Below are 20,761 nucleotides of genomic sequence, written 5' to 3' on the forward strand. Positions count from 1 at the left end.
TTTGACAAGGTCCCCCATGACCTTCTGGCAAACAAACTAGTCCAATGTGGGCTAGGCAAAACTACGGTGAGGTGGATCTGTAATTGGTTAAATGGACGAACCCAGAGGGTGCTCACCAATGCTTCCTGGAAAGAAGTGACGAGTGGAGTGCCGCAGGGTTCCGTCCTGGGCCCGGTCCTGTTCAACATCTTTATTTATTTATTTATTTATTGTGTCATCCGCAACCAGAACATTGTATTACATTTCTAACAGAACAAAACAAACAAACAAACAAAAAGCACAAATTTTGCAAACTTGGTAGCTGATTAAATGTCATTTGACCAGTATCTGGCCACTTGGAGTGTCTCTGGTGTTGCCGCAAGAAGGTCCTCCATCGTGCATGTGGCAGGGCTCAGGTTGCATTGCAGCAGGTGGTCAGTGGTTTGCTCTTCTCCACACTCGCATGTCGTGGATTCAACTTTGTAGCCCCATTTCTTAAGATTGGCTTTGCATCTCGTGATGCCAGAGCGCAGCCTGTTCAGTGCCTTCCAATCTTTTGTGTGCCCAGGGGGGAGTCTCTCATCTGTTATCACCCACGGGTTGAGGTGCTGGGTTTGAGCCTGCCACTTTTGAACTCTCGCTTGCTGAGGTATTCCAGCGAGTGTCTCTGTAGATCTAAGAAAACTATTTCTTGATTTAAGTCGTTGATGTGCTGGCTGATACCCAAACAAGGGATGAGCTGGAGATGTCTCTGCCTTGGTCCTTTCACTATTGGCTGCAACTTCCCGGCGGATGTCAGGTGGTGCAATACCGGCTAAGCAGTGTAATTTCTCCAGTGGTGTAGGGCACAGACACCCTGTGATAATGCGGCATGTCTCATTAAGAGCCACATCCACTGTTTTAGTGTGGTGAGATGTGTTCCACACTGGGCATGCGTACTCAGTAGCAGAGTAGCATAGCACAAGGGCAGATGTCTTCACTGTATCTGGTTGTGATCCCCAGGTTGTGCCAGTCAGCTTTCATATGATATTGTTTCTAGCACCCACTTTTTGTTTGATGTTCAGGCAGTGCTTCTTGTAGGTCAGAGAACGGTCCAGAGTGACTCCCAGGTATTTGGGTGCGCTGCAATGCTCCAGTGGGATTCCTTCCCAGGTAATCTTCAGAGCTCAGGATGCTTGTCTGTTCTTAAGGTGAAAGGCACATGTCTGTGTTTTAGATGGATTAGGGATCAGTTGGTTTTCCCTGTAATAGGCAGTTAGAGCACCTAGAGCTTCGAAGAGCTTCTGTTCTACCATCTCAAAGCTACCTGCTTTATTAATGGCTTAGATGAAGAGCTAAAAGGCATGATCATCAAGTTTGCAGGCGACACCAAATTGGGAGGAATAGCCAATACTCCAGAGGACAGGAGCAGGATTCAAAACGATCTTGACAGATTAGAGAGATGGGCCAAAACTAACAAAATGAAGTTCAACAGTGACAAATGCAAGATACTCCACTTAGGCAGAAAAAAATGAAATGCAAAGATACAGAATGGGGGACAATACCTGGCTTGAGAGCAGTACGTGTGAAAAAGATCTTTGAGTGCTTGTGGACAACAAGTTAAACATGAGCCAACAATGTGATGTGGCGGCAAAAAAAGCCAATGGGATTTTGGCCTGCATCAATAGGAGCATAGTGTCTACGACCAAGAAAGTAACGCTACTCCTCAGCATTCTGATTGGCCAGCCTGAAAGTTCCAAGATTCTGATTGGCTGCCGCAGTGGTGCTATTTGCATATGGTCTCTAATTGGCCAGCTTTACAGGAGCCCCTGGTGGAGAAAAGGGTTCGTGACAGAAACGGAAACATGAGAGAAGGAAATTTGCATATGTTCTCTGATTGGCCAGCCTCAATTCCAAGATTCCGAGATGACAAAGAAAGGAAAGGAAAAGGCCAGGGGCTGGGTCAGAAAATTACCAATACAGACCAAACTTGGCACACACAGCCCCCATGACCCACTCTACATCCTACTGCAGTTTGGAGGAGGATGAACCTTGGATGATGGGACTTGCAGTACCATCACTCACATTGTGAGACCCCTGTTAACCTCATCCAATGACTGATCAGGACCAAACTTGGCACATAGACCTCTCATGACCCACTTTACATCCTGGTGTGGGTTGGCCGGGGATGGACCATGGATTATGGGACTTGCAGTACCTTTGCTAAATTCTTGAGACCAGTGCAACCCTAATCAAATTACCAATAAAGACCAAACTTGGCCCACTGAGTCTCCATGACGCACTCTACATCCTGCTGTGGTTTAGAGGAGGATGCACCATGGATGATGGGACTTGCAATACCTGCACTCCCTTCCTAAGACCATTACAACTTCCAACAATGATGGATCAGGACTACCATTCACACAGAGAGCCCGCATGACCCACTCTACATCCTGGTGTGATTTGGAAGAATTTGACAATGGATGATGGGACTTGCAGTCACTTCACTCACTTCCTGAGACCACTGAGACCCTCGCCAATGACTGATCAAGAGGAAACTTGGCACACAGAGTCCCCATGACCCAATCTACATCTTGGTGCACTTTCGAGGAGGACAGACCATGGATGATGGGACTTCAAGTACCTCCACTCCCTTCCCAAGATGGCTGCAACCCTCATCTAATGTCCGATCAAGACCAAACTTGGCACACAGAGCCCCCATGACCCACTCTACATCCCGAAGCTGTTTGGAGGAGGACAGATGATGGATGATGGGACTTCCAGTACCTTCACTCACTTCCTGAAACCACAGCGACACTTATCCAAATACCAATAAAGACCAATCTTGGCACAGAGAGCCACCTTGGCCAACTCAACATTCTGGTGAGGTTTGGAGGAGAACAGACTATGGATGATGGGACTTGCAGTACCTAAACTCACTTTCTGAGACCACTGTGACCCTCATCCAATGATTGATCAAGAACAAAACTTGACACACAGAGCCCCCACGACCCACTTTCCATTCTGGTGCAGTTTGGAGGAGGATGGAGCACAAATTATGGGATTTGCAGTACCTTCACTAACTTCCTGAGACCACTGCGAGCCATATAAATAACTGTTAAAGACCAACCTTGATACACAATTCCTTTCTCAAATAACCCGGGCAGCGCCGGGTCCCCAAGCTAGTACATAATAAAAGTCAAAGTTTGTATGTGGTGGACGTGTGGCGGGAGGAGGTTGTGCCAGCTTGAGGTTTGGAGGAGAACAGACTATGGATGATGGGACTTGCAGTACCTAAACTCACTTTCTGAGACCACTCCAACCCTAATCCAATGTAAACATGTTACAGGATTTTTTTCCCACGGCTAGATGGGTTGGACTTAGGGGAGATTTGGTTCCAACAAGACGGTGCAACTGCACACACTTCAAGAGCATCGATGCCTGTTTTGAGGGAACACTTCCCACAACGCCTCATCTCAATTAGGGGGGATTTGGAGTGGCCCCTTGTGATTTTTTTCTATGGGGTTTTTTTGAAATCCCGTGTTTATGTGAACCGTCCAAGGACCCTACAAGATTTGAAGACCAACATCCAGGAAGAAATTGCCAACATAATGCCTGCTATGCTGGCAAGAGTCATAACAAATGCCAGAAATCGGTTTACTCAGTGTATGGAGAATGGGGGATGTCACCTACCTAATTTGATCTTCAAAACTATGTCAAACAAAACTTTAGATTTGTGCCTACATTATAAAAAAAATTCTGATTCATACAATGGGTTTTATTAAGTTTTGAAAAAAAGGAAGTTAAGCTGTTGCACCCTGTATCCTACGACATCATGGCCTCTTGGAAAAATATATGTCCTCAATTGAAGGTAGACCCAGATAGCTTGTTTGGGATTGATTAATCTGTTTATGTTTATTTATACCCTGCTTTATCTCTCTTAAAGGAGACTCAAAGCAGCTTGCAATTAAAAGTATGACCACATAATTTAAAATATACAAACATGCAAACATTAAAACAGAATTAAACATAACAGTATTAAAATTCATAGTTAAAATCCATTAAAGCATTCAAAGCTAAAAATCATAGAAAATTCATAGGCAACTTCTAGACAAATGTTTTTTTTTTTTGTCAATTTAACATCAATTTCTTACATTCTGAAGACATATTTTCTTATATTCACATCCTTAGGTGAGAAAGAAGGACCAGATCAATATTGAGACAAAAAATAAAACTGTACGATTCATTGGCGAACTGACTAAGTTTAAAATGTTCTCCAAAAGTGACACTCTGCATTGCTTAAAGGTGTGTGTTTTATATTCTTTTCCCTTAAGCATTCATGTCTGTACTATACCAAAATGAATCTAGATACAGTTTTTAAAATGTTAGAGGAATTGCATATAATTAGAATTTCATAGGTGGGTGATATCATTATCATTTCATGGAGAAAAGGTTCATTGGTAAAAACTGGGGCATAGATTTGTAATGAGAGACTTGTGCTTTTATTGAAAAGATTTCTCAGTACTGCAAAGTGTGCTTGCTATAGATTCTGTCCAGAATATTTTATTAAGAATACTGTAAGATAAATGATTGATATCAAGTGCAAGATGTTCAAAATGTAATATATATGTCCACAGATGCTTTTGTCTGACTTCTCACACCATCATATTGAAATGGCATGTACGCTGTTAGAGACTTGTGGTAGATTCCTCTTCAGATCGCCAGAATCCCATTTAAGAACGAGTGTTCTTTTGGTAAGAATCATGTTTTCAAGAGAGCATTGCTGGGTAGAGTTCATATTTGTAGAAAAATGTGTCACAACCAGTTGTTTCTAAAAGTTACTAGACAAGGGGGGCAGTTTGCTGCTGCAGATATAAGAAATCCCTCCCCACCTAACTTAACATAATCATTTACTCTAATACAATTTGTTCCTCTGTTTGAAAAGGGAAAACTCAGAAATCAATTATCTGCAAATAGCCCTCCACACTGAATTCATGTTTCACATTTCTGAAATAATTTGCTCACCCTCAGTACGCTTCTAAACTGGCTCCAGGACCTGAATGCAGCTGTCAGTAGTTGTAGCTTGTTGGGCAGAGATCCCATGGAGCAAGGGATGAAAACTGCAGATCTTTCTACATTGCATGTGTTGAAAATTAAAGTTAATGGACCCCCAGAGAGAAAACCTAAATAAATCTTAACTTGGTGAACAGACACTACACAAGCTATTGTTTTGGCTAGATGAGTCGTTCATGTGAAGTTTGGCAAACACATGTTCTGACTAAAAATTAGTATATCTGCTCAGGGTGATTCCTTCTTTTGTTGTTGTTGTTTTCAGGAACAGATGATGCGGAAAAAACAAGCAATGCACCTAGATGCCCGGTATGTTACAATGGTGGAAAATGCTTACTACTATTGCAATCCTCCTCCAGCTGAGAAAACAGTGAAAAAGAAACGTCCTCCTCTCCAGGAGTATATTCGGAAGCTCCTTTACAAGGATCTTTCTAAGGTCACAACTGAGAAGGTGCGTCCATGTCAATATTGTTTTCTTACCCAAATTATTACACAGCCCAATAAAATTTTTCTCGGTTCCTTGCTTTTTAAACCTGTTCCTGGGGTTATTTGGGGTGCCGATTGAGAACATTGCATTGGATAGACCGCTTCAGCTCTACTGACTAGGCCAGGGTGGTCCACGCCTTGGTTACATCCAAACTGGACTATTGCAATGCGCTCTACGTGGGGCTGCCCTTGAAGATGGCCCAGAAGTTTGATCTGGTACAGCGGGTGGCAGCCAGGCTCCTTACTGGAGCAAACTATAGGGAGCATACAACACCCCTATTAAAACAGCTTCATTGGCTGCCAATAAGTTGCCGAGCCAAATTCAAGGTGTAGGTCATCACCTATAAAGTCCTAAACAGTTTGGGCCCCGCCTATCTCCGCGATCGCATCTCCTTCTATGAACCGGTGTGAGCTCTAAGATCTTCTGGGGAGGCCCTCCTCTCGATCCCACTACTGTCTCAAGCGCGGTTGGTGGGGACGAGAGAGAGGGCCTTCTCAGTGGTGCCCCCCCTCCCCCCGTCTCTGGAACGCCCTTTCAAAGGAAATAAGACAGGCCCCATCCCTCCCCTCCTTTCGTAAGAACTTGAAGCCCTGGTGGTTTCAACAAGCCTTTGAAAATGACCAGTTCTAACTCAGCCCCACACATTGTCTAATACGGCCTTATTCTTCCTACCAGTTACCCAGATTCTTTCCTCTAATCTGCCCCGGAATGAACAGTCACAGACCTGTACCTAATATTATTGTTGCCTGCCATAGCATTGCACTTTATTCCTGGGCCCACTAGAATTTTTGGGCTTGCACAAATCTTGGCCCTTGAACAGATGGATTACTTTTAATATATGTGTGTTATGGCGACAATTTTTATGTTTATATTTTGTTTGTTAATCTTATGGTTATGTTGTTTTTACTCTGTATGTTTTGTGATATTACTTGGGAACCGCTCTGAGTCCCCTCGGGGAGATGAATGTAAATAAAGTTTTATATCATCATCATCATCATCATCATCATCATCATCATCATGTTTTTCTATGGGCAAACAGATTGCAATCAGTAAATAACATAGGCTCTGTGTATCAAAAACTAGAGCTGATAGGGAAAAATAGACCATTTTTGGAATCACCAAGTCAAATATAACCAGAAACAGGCATAACATTTGAGGCACCAAAATTTGAATCAGCCAGTGTTATCATTGTGAAGAGTGGTTAAGCACTTATCTCAGAAGCATTTTTGAGGCAGTGATTATTATATTAAAATGAATCAAGTTATTGGGTTTTTCTTCTCTTCTTAAATCAGTGTGAAATAAAGGAAAGAAAGGAAGCTGGAGCATACTTCAGTGAATAAGAAGGTAGAGGCTAAACATGTAGCTGTAAAGCCACCTGCATGTTGACTCAAGCTAAAAATAAACCATTGCTTTTCTGAAAATTGCAAAATATTGACTCAACTTGTATGTAGTTTTTGCGTGACTCAGGATTTTCTCATGCAAAAGTAGTGGGTCTGGTAAAATCACTTTGGTATATCAAGTAAAAATTGCTTGACTTTCTTTTTCCTTCTGAGTCATCACATTATCTTTATGTTTTGCTTGAAAGCTTTTTTTCATTAGAATTCAGCTACTGAAATTGTCCATATCCATAAACCAACTATGTGTATCTTGGGAAAAAGCTGCCTGTGGGATTTCTTTGGAATACCCACATCCACCCACTCACAGTTTACTAGAAGCAAACCATTTTATTAGTTTACATAATAAGCTATGTAAATCCTGCCCCATGATTGCACTGTGAAAAAATCCAATTCCTCAGTGCTTTCCTCTATGGTTGTTAGACTGTTATTGATACTAATGGTCTCTGTGCTAATTATGAACCAAGGATTTAAAGAAATAGGTTAGAACATATTCTAGTAAATATACTTTGCTAATAATTGTTTATATGCGTTTATGATGAATTAGTAGTCCTTTTGGGGTATTTTGTTATTTTGTATTCTCTGGATGGTGTTCTGGAGACATCCAGGATATTCTAGTAAATATACTTTCCTAATAATTGTTTATATGTGTTTATGACGAATTAGTAGTCCTTTTGGGGTATTTTGTTATTTTGTATTCTCTGGATGGTGCTCTGGAGACATTCAGAAGAAGGGCATATTTCCTTGTCATCACCTAGGACACAAATGCCAAATGCAAGTCCCGTGTGCCTGCCTAATCCGGCTCTCTACGGCATTTTATATATCTGGTGAGGCTTTCAATGCCAGGGCAAGATAGTTACGTTTCTGCAGTCGTACAATTACAAACAAACCACCCTTTAAACACAACCATAAGGCTGATATGGCCCTCAGTGGAAATGAATTTGACACCCCTTGTCTAAAAGATCGAAGTTTGTGTGATGTGACTTAAAGAAAAGTGATTTGAAAGACATTGTGCAGCAATTCCATTTTTCTTTCAATTGATTTTCCCTAGCTAGAAAAAAGGTAGAAATATTACAACAACAACTACTACTACTACTACTAATAATAAATGTTATTGATTAGCCTTTAGGCCAATAATGAAAAATGCATGGGAACTCCTCATTGGTGATGTCATCTGGATTGCCTATAAACTCCTCTAGAAGCAATCCAAAATTGTGTTGGTTTTAGCTTTGAATGTGTTTTAAATTCAATTTTAAGGATTTAAACTGTTTTTAATTAATACGATTGATGTTTAATTCTATTTTAATTTATATATATTTTTGGATTTTAAATTGGGTTGAAATGCTTTTAATGTAAGCGTCTTGAGTCTCTTTTGTGGAGAGAGAAAAAAGACAACAACAACAATAATACTATCAGAAATGCTTCTTTCCTTTGAATATATCAAGGTGCTAATTTATTGTTTTGAGTAGGTGTCCAGAAAACTTTCTCTGGAATAAATGTGGTTAATAGCCAGCATATGTGTGCATAAAGCATCCACTTTTGTTTTTTTCTTTTTTTTGAGTTAAGTTTCTTTAAAATCTTGTTCAGGTCCTGAGACAGATGCGCAAATTGCCCTGGCATGACCCTGAAGTGAAGGACTATGTTATATGTTGTATGATCAACATCTGGAATGTGAAATATAATAGCATTCACTGTGTAGCCAACCTGTTAGCAGGGCTGGTACTTTACCAAGAGGATGTTGGCATACATGTAGTGGATGGTGTTCTAGAGGACATTCGACTGGGAATGGAGGTAAAATACTTTCAGGTCTTTATAAGGTCTGTGACTGTTTTAACTATGTGAACTGTGTTAACTTTTTAAAGTACTGTGTTTTGATGATAAACCCCACATAAATCCTTTTGGAAGGGAACCCATCAATCTAGTTGGAGGCATCTTTATGGCAAACAACTAGAAAAAGAGTTTATGTTCTCATATACAGAGCACAAAATAATGTTCTATGTTAGCACATTGTTTTGGCTGTATTGTAGGTTGCGACAGCTTATATAAAGACCTAGTCTAAAGACCTAGCATTGCTTAGCTATTAAAATCAAAGCCAGTTGCTGGCTACAATGGTAGTAAACTGAGACTTCTCTTATACCATCCTAATCCATGTCTCAAATGTAAAAAAGTGCATTTGTTAACTTCAAAATGTCACTGGGTTGTTGTAGGTTTTTTTCAGGCTATATGGCCATGTTCTAGAGGCATTTCGCCTGCATCTATGGCAAGCATCCTCAGAGGTAGTGAGGTCTGTTGGAACTAGGAAAATGGGTTTATATATCTATGGAATGACCAGGGTAGGACAAAGAACTCTTGTCTGCTGGAGCTAGGTGTGAATGTTTCAACTGACCTTTGACAATTCAAAATGTCATTTTGCTTGTTTGAAGGTTAATCAGCCAAAATTTAACCAACGAAGGATCAGCAGTGCCAAATTCCTGGGTGAGCTTTACAATTACAGAATGGTAGAGTCAGCAGTAATATTTCGAACACTGTATTCCTTTACATCATTTGGCGTGAACTCTGATGGTACTCCTAGCCCACTTGATCCTCCAGAACATCTTTTCAGAATCCGACTGGTCTGCACCATCCTTGATACTTGTGGGCAGTACTTTGATAGGGGATCAAGCAAACGGAAACTTGATTGCTTCTTGGTCTATTTTCAGGTAGGATTCAATTTATTGTTGCCTATGATCAATTTTGCTGTTTCAGCTTAAAATTGTGAAATTCTTTGAATATCTGAAATATTTGTAAACAATAATAACAAGAGGTTCTGCCCAACACTTTATATTTTAATCTGTACAGTTCAGTGAAGTAGAAAATTGGTGATGAAGGTACTGAGGAGGAAAATATATTCTAAATGGGGCAGGGGAGTGAGAAGTAATTAGATAAAATCATTATTTGAAAACTGTTATTTGAAAATGAAGAAACCACCAAATATTCATTTTATCCTTTCTTCTCTTTGTGTCTTGTCTGTTTCCAAGAAGAAACAATAACCTTGGAAGGGGTTGAGAAAGGATAGAGATGAAAACAAAAGAGGAACCGATGAGGCAGCAGTGAAATGTGTTAGAGAAAAACCAAGAAACTGACTTTAAAATGTCTTCTTTTTTCCAAGAGTGCAGAAACATCTAGGAAAGGAGTGGAAAATGTGCAGCCTATGGGATCCTGGTTTGCAGTCCTGAGGAGATAGATACCTTGAAGCTCATCCCTTTTTAAATTAGTGATTGGTTGTGGGCCCCTAAACATCCCCAAAATGCCTCTTGCTACTCACTTTTACTGAAAAAAAGAGGAAATCTGATTTTTTTCCCCCCAGGCTGAAACACTTATCATTGTTTTGGAAACAAATTGGCATAAATACACACAGTTGCTCACATTATTTTAGGAAACTGAGGATCAAACCTACTTTTAGTTGAAAACAAACAATAAGAAAATAAATTCTAAGAAAAATATTTGAGGGGAAAAATATGGTTGTGTAGCCAAAGAGAGTGGACCAGGTGTGGGGAGTATGGGTGTGTGGGGGAGGCAAATCCGATTTCTAAGAGAGAAAATTTGGCACCAGATGCTATTGTCCCATTCAAAAAATGAACTTAGTGCAGAGAATTAATTGAGAATTAAGCCAGATTGAGTGGGTAAAAGGAAGTTGGAAACGAAAAAGATGAGCAAAGGAATCAAGACTTGTTTTTGAAAAGTCAGGATTAAGTGGAGAAACAGCAGTATTGACAGATGCTGTAGAAACTGGAGGAAAGAATAATCAAGGGAGCAGATAAGGAATCTGCTTTCAAAACCTGGAAATCGTGGCTTTAAAGGATTCCAGGCAGATGGCCGGTAGTGCCAGTAATTCATTGCTTGCCTGTTGAAAGCTACAAGCAGAATTGCAGTTAAACTTACACTTGTGCTTTTTGTGTATGTACATCCCACACTAATGTGTAAGTGACATTTTTCATATTTATAAAAGGTGCAACTTTCACATTAATTGGTTATTAGGTAGCTAACATATTTTTAAAGAGGTCAGTATTTTTATCACTAGTTGACCTTTTATAGAACTTTAAAGAAATATTAAACGTATTTCCAGAAGTATCTTTTTAAAGAAAAAGTAGGAAAACATTGCTTTAATTAAATTGTTACTCATCCTATATAGCCACAAGGATTGGCTCTCAATCTTTATCTTCCAGAAGCTGCAACTAGCATGTCGATTGGCCAAGATTTTGGGAACTCAAATCCTAAATAACTAGGGGACCTGACAGAGAGAGAATCATTGCTATAAAATACTGTCATGCAATTTTAATTTTAAAAAAGTCTTTCCCAGTTGCCAGAACCTGACTAGAAAGAAATCTTTTAACAGATTTTTTAAAAGATTGCATTATGGTATAGAAGTATAATACTCCTATAATGTAATATTTCAAAGAAATATATACTGTATTACAAGGTATTGTACTGTATCATAAGTGCTTAAACATACCTTTAGTTCAGTATTTTTCAAAATCCAGCCAGAAGAGCGCAGCTTTGTTGAGTACTATTTAAAAAGTCAGTTGAAAAGAGTGATCACAAAACCATAGAATTAGGAGTCATCTGCTGCTAAAGCACCTTTAAGAGATATTTATTTATTTATGTATTTACAGTATTTATATTCCGCCCTTCTCACTCCACAGGGGACTCAGGGCGGATTACAATGTACATACACATGGCAAACATTCAATGCCATAGACACACAACACATATAGACAGACACACGGAGGCTACTTAACTTTCCAGCTTTTTGATGAGGGTATTCTGGCCACCAGGGGAGCTGTCGCTGCACCGTCCACTGATGAAGTACTTCCTCATTCTTTGCATGCTTGCTGGAGATTTTTATGGCATCGTAAATTAGTTAAATTAGCCTCCCTGCATACGCGGTACCTAAATTTCCTACTTGACAGATGCAACTGTCTTTTGGGTTGCAAAGACAGCAAACTATACAAATTGGTTGGAAGCTGACTCTGACCTGGGCTGGCTTCGAACTCATGACCTTTCGGTCAGTAGTGATCTTAATTCAGCTGACTCCCAGCCAGCTGTGCCATAGTCCCGGTGCTCCACAGTCCCGGTGCTATCTAATCTCTGTTTTGAACACTCCATTTTTTTAGGTAGACTGTTCTACCATCGAACAGCGAATGAAACGACACACCCATTGCCATGTTTGCAATAGATGTATGCTGATGAAGTACTTCCTCATTCTTTGCATGCTTGCTGGAGATTTTTGTGGCATCGTAAATTAGTTAAATTAGCCTCCCTGCATACGGGGTACCTAAATTTCATTCTTGACAAATGTAACTGTCTTTTGGGCTGCAAAGGTCAATGTATGCTGATGCTGAGTTAATATGGGTTTACCCACCTGGCAGTTCACTGATCATGTCAAAACCATATGTCTTAAAGACAAAAGAGTAGGGTTAATAGCACCTATACCTCTGAAATAGCAGTAGTCTTCCATCTTTCTTTAAAAACTTCTTTCACTGAGAAAAAAGATGGATCAGACTCTAGGAAAATGGTGTTTTATCACATTTCAGCCTAAATCCCATCACTATTCTTCTGAATTAGTTAGATCAGTTGACTCATTATTCAACAGTTGATTAAACTGTGTCTACTTTAATTGGAATTAACCAACAGGATGCCAGTCTACATATGTTAAGTAGCTCATCAATTCGAAAATGTCTTTGTTCTCATACCATTTTTGAAGTAGTGACATTATGAATATCTTTAAAAATCCAAAGGTATATTGCAGGGACTAGTTGGGCTTTGTGATCCCTTCTAACTTTATCATTCTGTACTGTTGCAATCTAGATATTTCAGGTTGTATTCCTTATAATCTCTAATCTACTTACTCAAGTCATGGATGGAATTGTTTTTCAACTGAGGCAATGGAGTTCAGTTCTATGAGCTTATGCCAACATATATTTTCAATACATGAATAATTCAGAATAAGATGCAATGCTACCTATGTGGCAATAAGAACATTTTAAAAATGCAACTGTCACAGATAATTGCATTAACTGATGTCTGAATCTTTTAAAAACAAAACAGGAACACTACTTTCCTATTGAACTCTTGATTTATTGTGAGTTTCCTTATATAATTAATTGTAATCTCAATTTCAGAATGGTTTTAGAGTATTTTAGAGCTACATATATTTTGCACAGCATTTGTTACGACAGGGAGACTAAGAGTGGTAGTATACAAGTATTGATTGGTTTGTTTATCCCACTAGGTCACCTATAAAAAGAATGTACTTGATAGTTAGTTTGCTTGGGTGGCTGGAGGAGAAGTGTGTGTGTGTGTTTATTAGCATGAGAATTTTATCAGAATCACCATGTTTTCAGTTTGCAATTATTTTTGTCTTTTTAGAGGTATGTTTGGTGGAAGAAAAACCTGGACGTTTGGACAAAAGATCACCCATTCCCTATTGACATTGACTATATGATCAGTGATACATTAGAACTGCTGAGACCAAAGATAAAACTCTGCAATTCTCTGGAAGAATCTGTTAGGCAGGTACAAGAACTGGAAAGGGAATTCTTAATCAAACTAGGTAAGAATGTTATGTCAGGACTCAAGGGAGCTGAAATTGCTGAGTTCTTTGGCATTTTCTGGCTTTATATAACTTTTTGTAACTTTAAGCCATCTCTTGGTAAGTGGTATGAAAGGAATTGCAATTCTTGTGGAATCAACTATAGAGGAATCAGGAATAATTCAAGAAGAACATTTCACAGTCCTTTCTGGGAAGGCCAAATTCCTCATTTTCTGGTTTCAAAAAAATGTTCTGGGTCTAAAACAGGCTGCTGTCCCATTGTGCCAAACTGCACCTTATGTCTTTTGATGTTCGTTTGTAAGTCGGATGTTCGTAACTTGGGAACTGCCTGTACTTGAAGGATTATTGGTTTTCAAACATTTAATTTCTAAAAAATGGGAGGAGAGTTGGGAGGATCAAAAACCACTTATGGCGATGCAATATTTCCATTCACATTATAAAGTAATAACAAGAAGTAACAATAGCCATTATTATGGTGCTCTGATGAAATATGTGAGATGGAGTAGATCTCTAACAATAACAACAACAACAACAACAACAATAATAATCTTTATTTCTATACCGCCCTATCTCCCCGAGGAAACTCAGGGTGGTTTACAACAGAAAATTGGCAAACATTCAATGCCAGCATTACATAACAAACAAATAAAATCATAAACAATAAAATAAACATCAGGTGTACTTATAGAACAACTCAAAAATAACAAACTTAGACATTTAAATTTATACATCAAACATTTAGAACATGTTTACTACTAGATCTAATGATAACAAACACTCAAAACATTAAAAGTAAAAAGGCATTTAGAAGTCAACCGGGTTGAGGTGGTGTCCAAGTCAGAGTGATTAAGGTGCTGGCCGAACAAAATTATTATAGGACCTATAGGGGTCTAGTTACCATCCCCCTCCCTCACCCGCCTCCCCATAATATCCACCCCCATTCTTTATGACCTCCCAGAGATTCCCAGATCCTCACAATTAAGGAGTCCTCTGAATACTGCTATTTATTTATTGTGTCATCAGCAACTATACCATTGTATTACATTTCTAACAGAACAAAACAAACAAACAGATGAAAAAACCCACAAATTTTGCAAACTTGGTAGTTGATTAAATGTCATTTGACCAGTATCTGGCCACTTGGAGTGCCTCTGGTGTTGCCGCAAGGAGGTCCTCCATTGTGCATGTAGCAGGGCTCATGTTGCATTGCAGCAGGTGGTCTGTGGTTTGCTCTTCTCCACACTCGCATGTCGTGGATTCAACTTTGTAGCCCCATTTCTTAAGATTGGCTCTGCATCTCGTGGTGCCGGAGCGCAGTCTGTTCAGCGCCTTCCAAGTCGCCCAGTCTTCTGTGTGTCCAGGAGGGAGTCTCTTATCTGGTATCACCCACGGATTGAGGTGCTGGGTTTGAGCCTGCCACTTTTGGACTCTTGCTTGCTGAGGTGTTCCAACGAGTGTCTCTGTAGATCTAAGAGAACTATTTCTTGATTTAAGTCGTTGACGTGCTGGCTGATACCCAAACAAGGGATGAGCTGGAGATGTCACTGCCTTGGTCCTTTCACTATTGGCTGCTACTTCCTGGTGGATGTCAGGTGGTGCAATACCGGCTAAGCAGTGTAATTTCTCCAGTGGTGTAGGGCGCAGACACCCTGTGATAAGGCGGCATGTCTCATTAAGAGCCACATCCACTGTTTTAGTGTGGTGAGATGTGTTCCACACTGGGCATGCATACTCAGCAGCAGAGTAGCATAGTGCAAGGGCAGATGTCTTCACTGTGTCTGGTTGTGATCCCCAGGTTGTGCCAGTCAGCTTTCGTATGATATTGTTTCTAGCACCTACTTCTTGCTTGATGTTCAGGCAGTGCTTCTTGTAGGTCAGAGCACGGTCCAGAGTGACTCCCAGGTATTTGGGTGTCTAAATACAGTTTAAGGACAGGAATGCAACCTAGCTCTTCATGGGGGGGGGGGGGGATATAAACTGTGGTATGAGGTCCTTTGGGAGGCAGATGGGGGTGTGTGTGTTTTTTTCTCGTGATAGTAAGGTGTCTCTATCCATGTTGATAAAAGTCCTATAGTGCCAAGGTCTTATTGATTGGCGTAACGTAGTTGGATTGCAAAGCAGGCTCTGGGTCTAGTGCTGGCTGTTTTATCTTCTGCTGGCGTCAGGTGAGATGGCACAGCTGTGGGGGCCACGCCCAGTATGTTTGGAAAGGTTGGCCCCAGGCAGGAGTTCTAAGGTAGCGTTCTCACCCTCTGGCTGTTTCTGCCGCTCAGCAAAATTACTAACATTCACAGCAGAGATTTGAAAGTGAACAGAGAACTGTATTATTTTCTGTAAAAAAGGATGCCATGTGTGGAACCAGAAATTGGAGCATTTTGGTATTTCATATAGGTGCATGTCACTGCCATCACTGATTTTGCTTAGGATTTGAGGAGACTCAGAGAAGACAGTTGTGTTCCAGCATTAAAGTGATTGTCTTCTTTGTGTTTCTTGTATACAGACAGTCTAAAAGTTATGAACAAGGTAGGTTCTGTAGGTTTGTTTTTCAATTGAGTTTGTTTGTAAGTAAGAACCAGTACAATGTATTGTCGAAGGCTTTCATGGCCGGAATAACTGGGTTGTTGTAGGTTTTTCCGGGCTGTATGGCAATGTTCTAGAGGCATTCTCTCCTGATGTTTCGCCTGCGCCCAAACACGAATCAAGGAACATGAAAGGCACTGCAGACTACTTCAACCAGAGAAGTCAGCCATAGCAGAGCACCTGATGAACCAACCTGGACACAGCATATTATTTGAGAACACAGAAATGCTGGACCACTCTCACAACCACCATGTCAGACTACACAGAGAAGCCATTGAAATCCACAAGCATGTGGACAATTTCAACAGAAAGGAGGAAACCATGAAAATGAACAAAAACTGGCTCCCAGTATTAAAAAAAAAACCTCTAAAATTACAACAGCAAAACAGCAGAGGGAAAACAATCAGGGACATCTAATCACCTCTCAACAAAAGATTGCTCCAGGCACTTCCAGGCCATCAAATGCTAATCAAGGTGGTCAGTTGAAACATTCACACCTAGCTCCAGCAGACAAGAGTCCTTTGTCCCACCCCGGTCCTTCTACAGATATATAAACCCTTTTTCCTAGTTCCAACAGACCTCACTACCTCTGAGGATGCTTGCCATAGATGCAGGCGAAAAGTCAGGAGAGAATGCCTCTAGAACATGGCTATATAGCCCGAAAAAACCTACAACAACCCAGAACCACTACATTTTTAAAGTTTAACTCCAGATTATTTATATCGATCTATCTATCGATCTATCTAGAGAGAGAGGTGGAAGCTTGGATAACATAGGGAAGGGTTAACACCCCATGCAGTTTGTTTTGCTGTCTGTTCAGAAGATTTCACTTTACTTTTTGCCCTTGTGATGATTATGTTCTGAAAATTTGGCTTGTTGTGGAAACGAGGATTGGTGATAAAGCTTCCCCATGATAACTCTTCCAATAATAACAACAACAACAACACTTTATTTCTAAACAACCCTCTCTCCACAAAGCCACTCAGGGTGATTTACACACACAAAAAGGCTAGCATTCAATGCCTCAGGTGAGCACAAACATCAAAATAATACACAATAAAGCAACAGTAATAACAGTGAGCTTACAATGAAGAGTTAAGTATTGTGATGAAAAAATAAAACAAAACAATCCAATAAGATATAGCTAACTAAAACATACGTAAACATTACAACAAATACTCTGAAACCAATTTAAAATACAGTTACATTAAAAATGGCTGGTGCCAGGGTTCATTTGAAATGTAACGTGGCAGCCATATAATACAAGTGGGACAAGCCAGCATTCCAAATAGTGTCTTAGTCCTCCAGGAGTGAATTTCCCTTCGAGGGGTAGTGTTCTCTCATTTCTTGCTGATTCACCCCTATTTGTAACTAGAACCAGATTACTTATCCGAACTTATCTCTATGTTTCACCTTGTAATTTAAGATCTACTGGGGAGGCCCTGCTCTCGGTCCTACCAGCATCTCAAACGCGTCTGGTGGGGACAAGGGACAGGGCCTTCTCGGTGGTGACACCTCGCTTGTGGAATTCGCTCCCCAGCGAGATTAGATTGGCGTCCTCCCTCCTTAATTTTAGGAAAAAAACTAGAGACGTGGTTTTGGAGCCAGGCCTTTGGCTAGTGGGCACAGCAGCACTTTAGGCACTGAACTCGGACAATAGGATTGTTATGAAAATTGGAAATGGCTATATGACTTGTGATTATGTTATTTGTTCTATACGATTATGTAATTTTAATTAATATCACTGTTTAATTGTTATGTAATAGGATTTTATACTGTTGGTTTATATTGTTGTTATTGATACTGTTGGTATTGAATTGTTGCCTGTGTTAGCCGCCCTGAGTCCCCCCTTGGGATGAGAAGGGCGAGGTAGAAATGGTGTAAATAAATAAATAAAATAAGTCATTTGTAAGTCGGATGTTCATAACTTGGGAACTGCCTGTACTTGAAATGTACCTTTAGCCTGATTTCTATTTTGGAATGAAAAAGAGTGGAGTGATATTTTAAAGGACTCATATAGCTTACATCATAATTGCTCCATGGTTCTTTCTATTGGATCCAAGGCATGTGATGGCAGTTTAGAGGCTGGTCCTTGAGTTTCCCATTGAACAGGAGGGTGGGAAGATGCAGTAGTGGATAACAATTCAGCTGGTTTAGTGAGCAGCAGAAATACAAATCCCTTTATTGGTATTAATTGCTTTCATCTTAAAGTATTCTGGAATTAATAATATTGGGGGAGGGCATGTCTTGAAGTTAAGATAGTTGCTTATATTTTTTTGAAGCATGATGTTGATGATATTCTATCCTAATTTTTTATATGTGTCAGAAATCCTATTAATTCTGGGATGGACTACCAAGTAACAGGGGCCCCCTGATGGCGCAGCATGTTAAACCGTTGAGTTGCTGAACTTGCTGACCAAAAGGTCGGCGGTTCGAATCCAGGGAGCAGGGTGAGCTCCCGCTGTTAGGCCTAGCTTCTGCCAACCTAGTAGTTCAAAAACATGCAAATGTGAGTAGATCAATAGGTACCACTTCTGCGGGAAGGTAATGGTGTTCCAGGCAGTCATGGCCATGGAGATGCCCACCTCCAAAAGTCTAAGGCTCTTTGGCTTAGAAATGGAGATGAGCACAACCCCCCAGAGTGGGACACAACTAGACTTAATATCAAGGGAAGCCTTTAACTTTTACCAAGTGAGTCTGTACTAAGTTTTCCTTAATATAATAATTAATCATTCTTTCTTGTTTCCTTTCTTAGGCCTTGTGAATGACAAAGATTCTAAAGATTCAATGACAGAAGGAGAGAATCTAGAGGAGGATGAAGAGGAAGAGGAAGGAGGAGTTGAAATAGAAGAACAATCAGGAAATGAAAGTGAAATAAATGACCCAGAGGAAGAGGTGATCCTTTTCTTAACAGTGGTTTTTTAGCTACAGTTTGAGTAGGTGGGATTCGAAATCCTCAGCTCTGCTTCCAGTATGAATGACAAACACTGCATCCAGTTTGAGCTCTTCTGATTTATAAATTAGTTTGATTTCAAGAGAATCTTGTGTTATCTGAACTTTGCAATTAAATAGCTGGATAAATGTTAGGGTTGTGTTTTTGCTAGGGGACATTTGTTGGGTACTGAACAATTGGTAAGGTGCACTAAAGTTGACAGAGTTATGGCGTATTGCATATATTTAATAATAAGATGATTATGGTTTTTATAGTGATATGAAACTAGAAATATAAAACCGATGTAATACAGTTTCAAAAACAAGTTCTCCAAATACAACTACCATATATACTCAAAGATAAGCTGAGTTTGTCACTCCTTTTTGCATGCTGAAAACACCTCTTTCGACTTATTATGGGGTCAAGGCCGGGCAGCGGAGCCTGGAGGCCATTGCTTGCAATATATGATATATTTCTCTCTCTTCTTATCTCCCTTAACAGTGTGTTTTCTTTTCCAGTCAATAGGGAAGGAAGGAGAGAAAGGAAATATATTTCATGTCCTCCTTATTTGTATGTCTCTCTTTCAAATTCACCCAATTTCATAGCTTTTTTGTCTATCTAAATGTCTTAACTTTATATGTGCATTTTTGTTTCCTTGGATGTGTTCACTGGCCTTTGCAAGCCCTATAGATCTATAAACATGTTTTTATATATCACTGTAAAGGCGCTCAAGACTTGGCTGTTTGGTTGTGCATTTGAGTAATCAGATCAAATTTTGCCATAGTCACTTTTGAATGTTTTTATGTTGAATGTTTTTATGTTAAATGTTTTATATTGAATGTTTTATATTGTGTATAAGCTATTTTAAATTGTAAGTCGCTCGGAGCACCTTGGTGGAGAGCGACTAATTAAGAAATAAAGTGATGATGATGATGATGATGATGATGATAATGATTATGATGATGATAATGATATCACTCGTTCCCAACTTTTGGACTTCAGCTCTCACGGTTGCTAACACCTGGCTGGGTTTCTGGGAGTTGAAGTCCAAAACACCCGGAGGCCCAAAGGTTGGAAACCACTGCCATATATGCATGTTTCTCCTGAAGTCTTTGCAAACCATATATATCCATTAATATTATAAAAGCATTTTCTCCTGAAATATTTGTTAATCTCTATTACAGATATACAGGCATTTCCCCCTGCAAGCCTTTGCAATCCTTATGTACCTATATCTATCTATCTGTCTGTCTGTCTGCCTGTCTATCTATCTATATACATTAATTTTATAAATGAATTTTCCCCTCATATGTTTGCAAGTATTTGCAAATCATATATACATATAGATATCTAGAGATTTCCATGTACCTGCATTTCTGTATATATAGGTATAAATTATTTTTATATATGACTTTTCCTTTCACATGTTTGCAAGTCTCTGCTAATCCTATATAGATATAGGGATCGATAAATATACAGAGGTATCTATATATCAGTATATCTCTGTGTGTATGTTTATATATATATATATATATATATATATATATATATATATAAACATACACATATTCATATTCATACACACATACATATTCGTATATAAAGTTGTTTATATATATATAAACAACTTTATATATGATTTTTTCCCTCACATGTATGCTAGTCTTTGCTAATCCTGTATACATATAATTATCTATATATATAATGATGTTTAAATAGATATATATAAGTTTAGATATATAGGGCTT

General features: G+C 39.5%; 2 protein-coding genes across 8 annotated transcripts in view; one reads left to right on the plus strand and one right to left on the minus strand.

Annotated features, from left to right (window-relative positions):
* CDC123 (cell division cycle 123) overlaps positions 1–20,761 on the minus strand; it is a 350,374-nt gene that overhangs the window by 274,624 nt on the left and 54,989 nt on the right. The window lies entirely within an intron of this gene.
* UPF2 (UPF2 regulator of nonsense mediated mRNA decay) overlaps positions 1–20,761 on the plus strand; it is an 84,031-nt gene that overhangs the window by 44,283 nt on the left and 18,987 nt on the right. For all 7 annotated transcript variants that reach the window (XM_060778266.2, XM_060778263.2, XM_060778267.2 and 4 more), the window contains 7 exons: positions 4,150–4,263; positions 4,596–4,712; positions 5,294–5,479; positions 8,497–8,700; positions 9,333–9,608; positions 13,318–13,501; positions 18,837–18,976. In XM_060778266.2, coding sequence (XP_060634249.1) covers positions 4,150–4,263; positions 4,596–4,712; positions 5,294–5,479; positions 8,497–8,700; positions 9,333–9,608; positions 13,318–13,501; positions 18,837–18,976 — 1,221 coding nt within the window. The remainder of the gene's footprint in view (positions 1–4,149; positions 4,264–4,595; positions 4,713–5,293; positions 5,480–8,496; positions 8,701–9,332; positions 9,609–13,317; positions 13,502–18,836; positions 18,977–20,761) is intronic.

This window comes from Anolis sagrei, chromosome 5, assembly GCF_037176765.1.
Source record: "Anolis sagrei isolate rAnoSag1 chromosome 5, rAnoSag1.mat, whole genome shotgun sequence".
In the NCBI taxonomy this organism is placed as follows: domain Eukaryota; kingdom Metazoa; phylum Chordata; class Lepidosauria; order Squamata; family Dactyloidae; genus Anolis; species Anolis sagrei.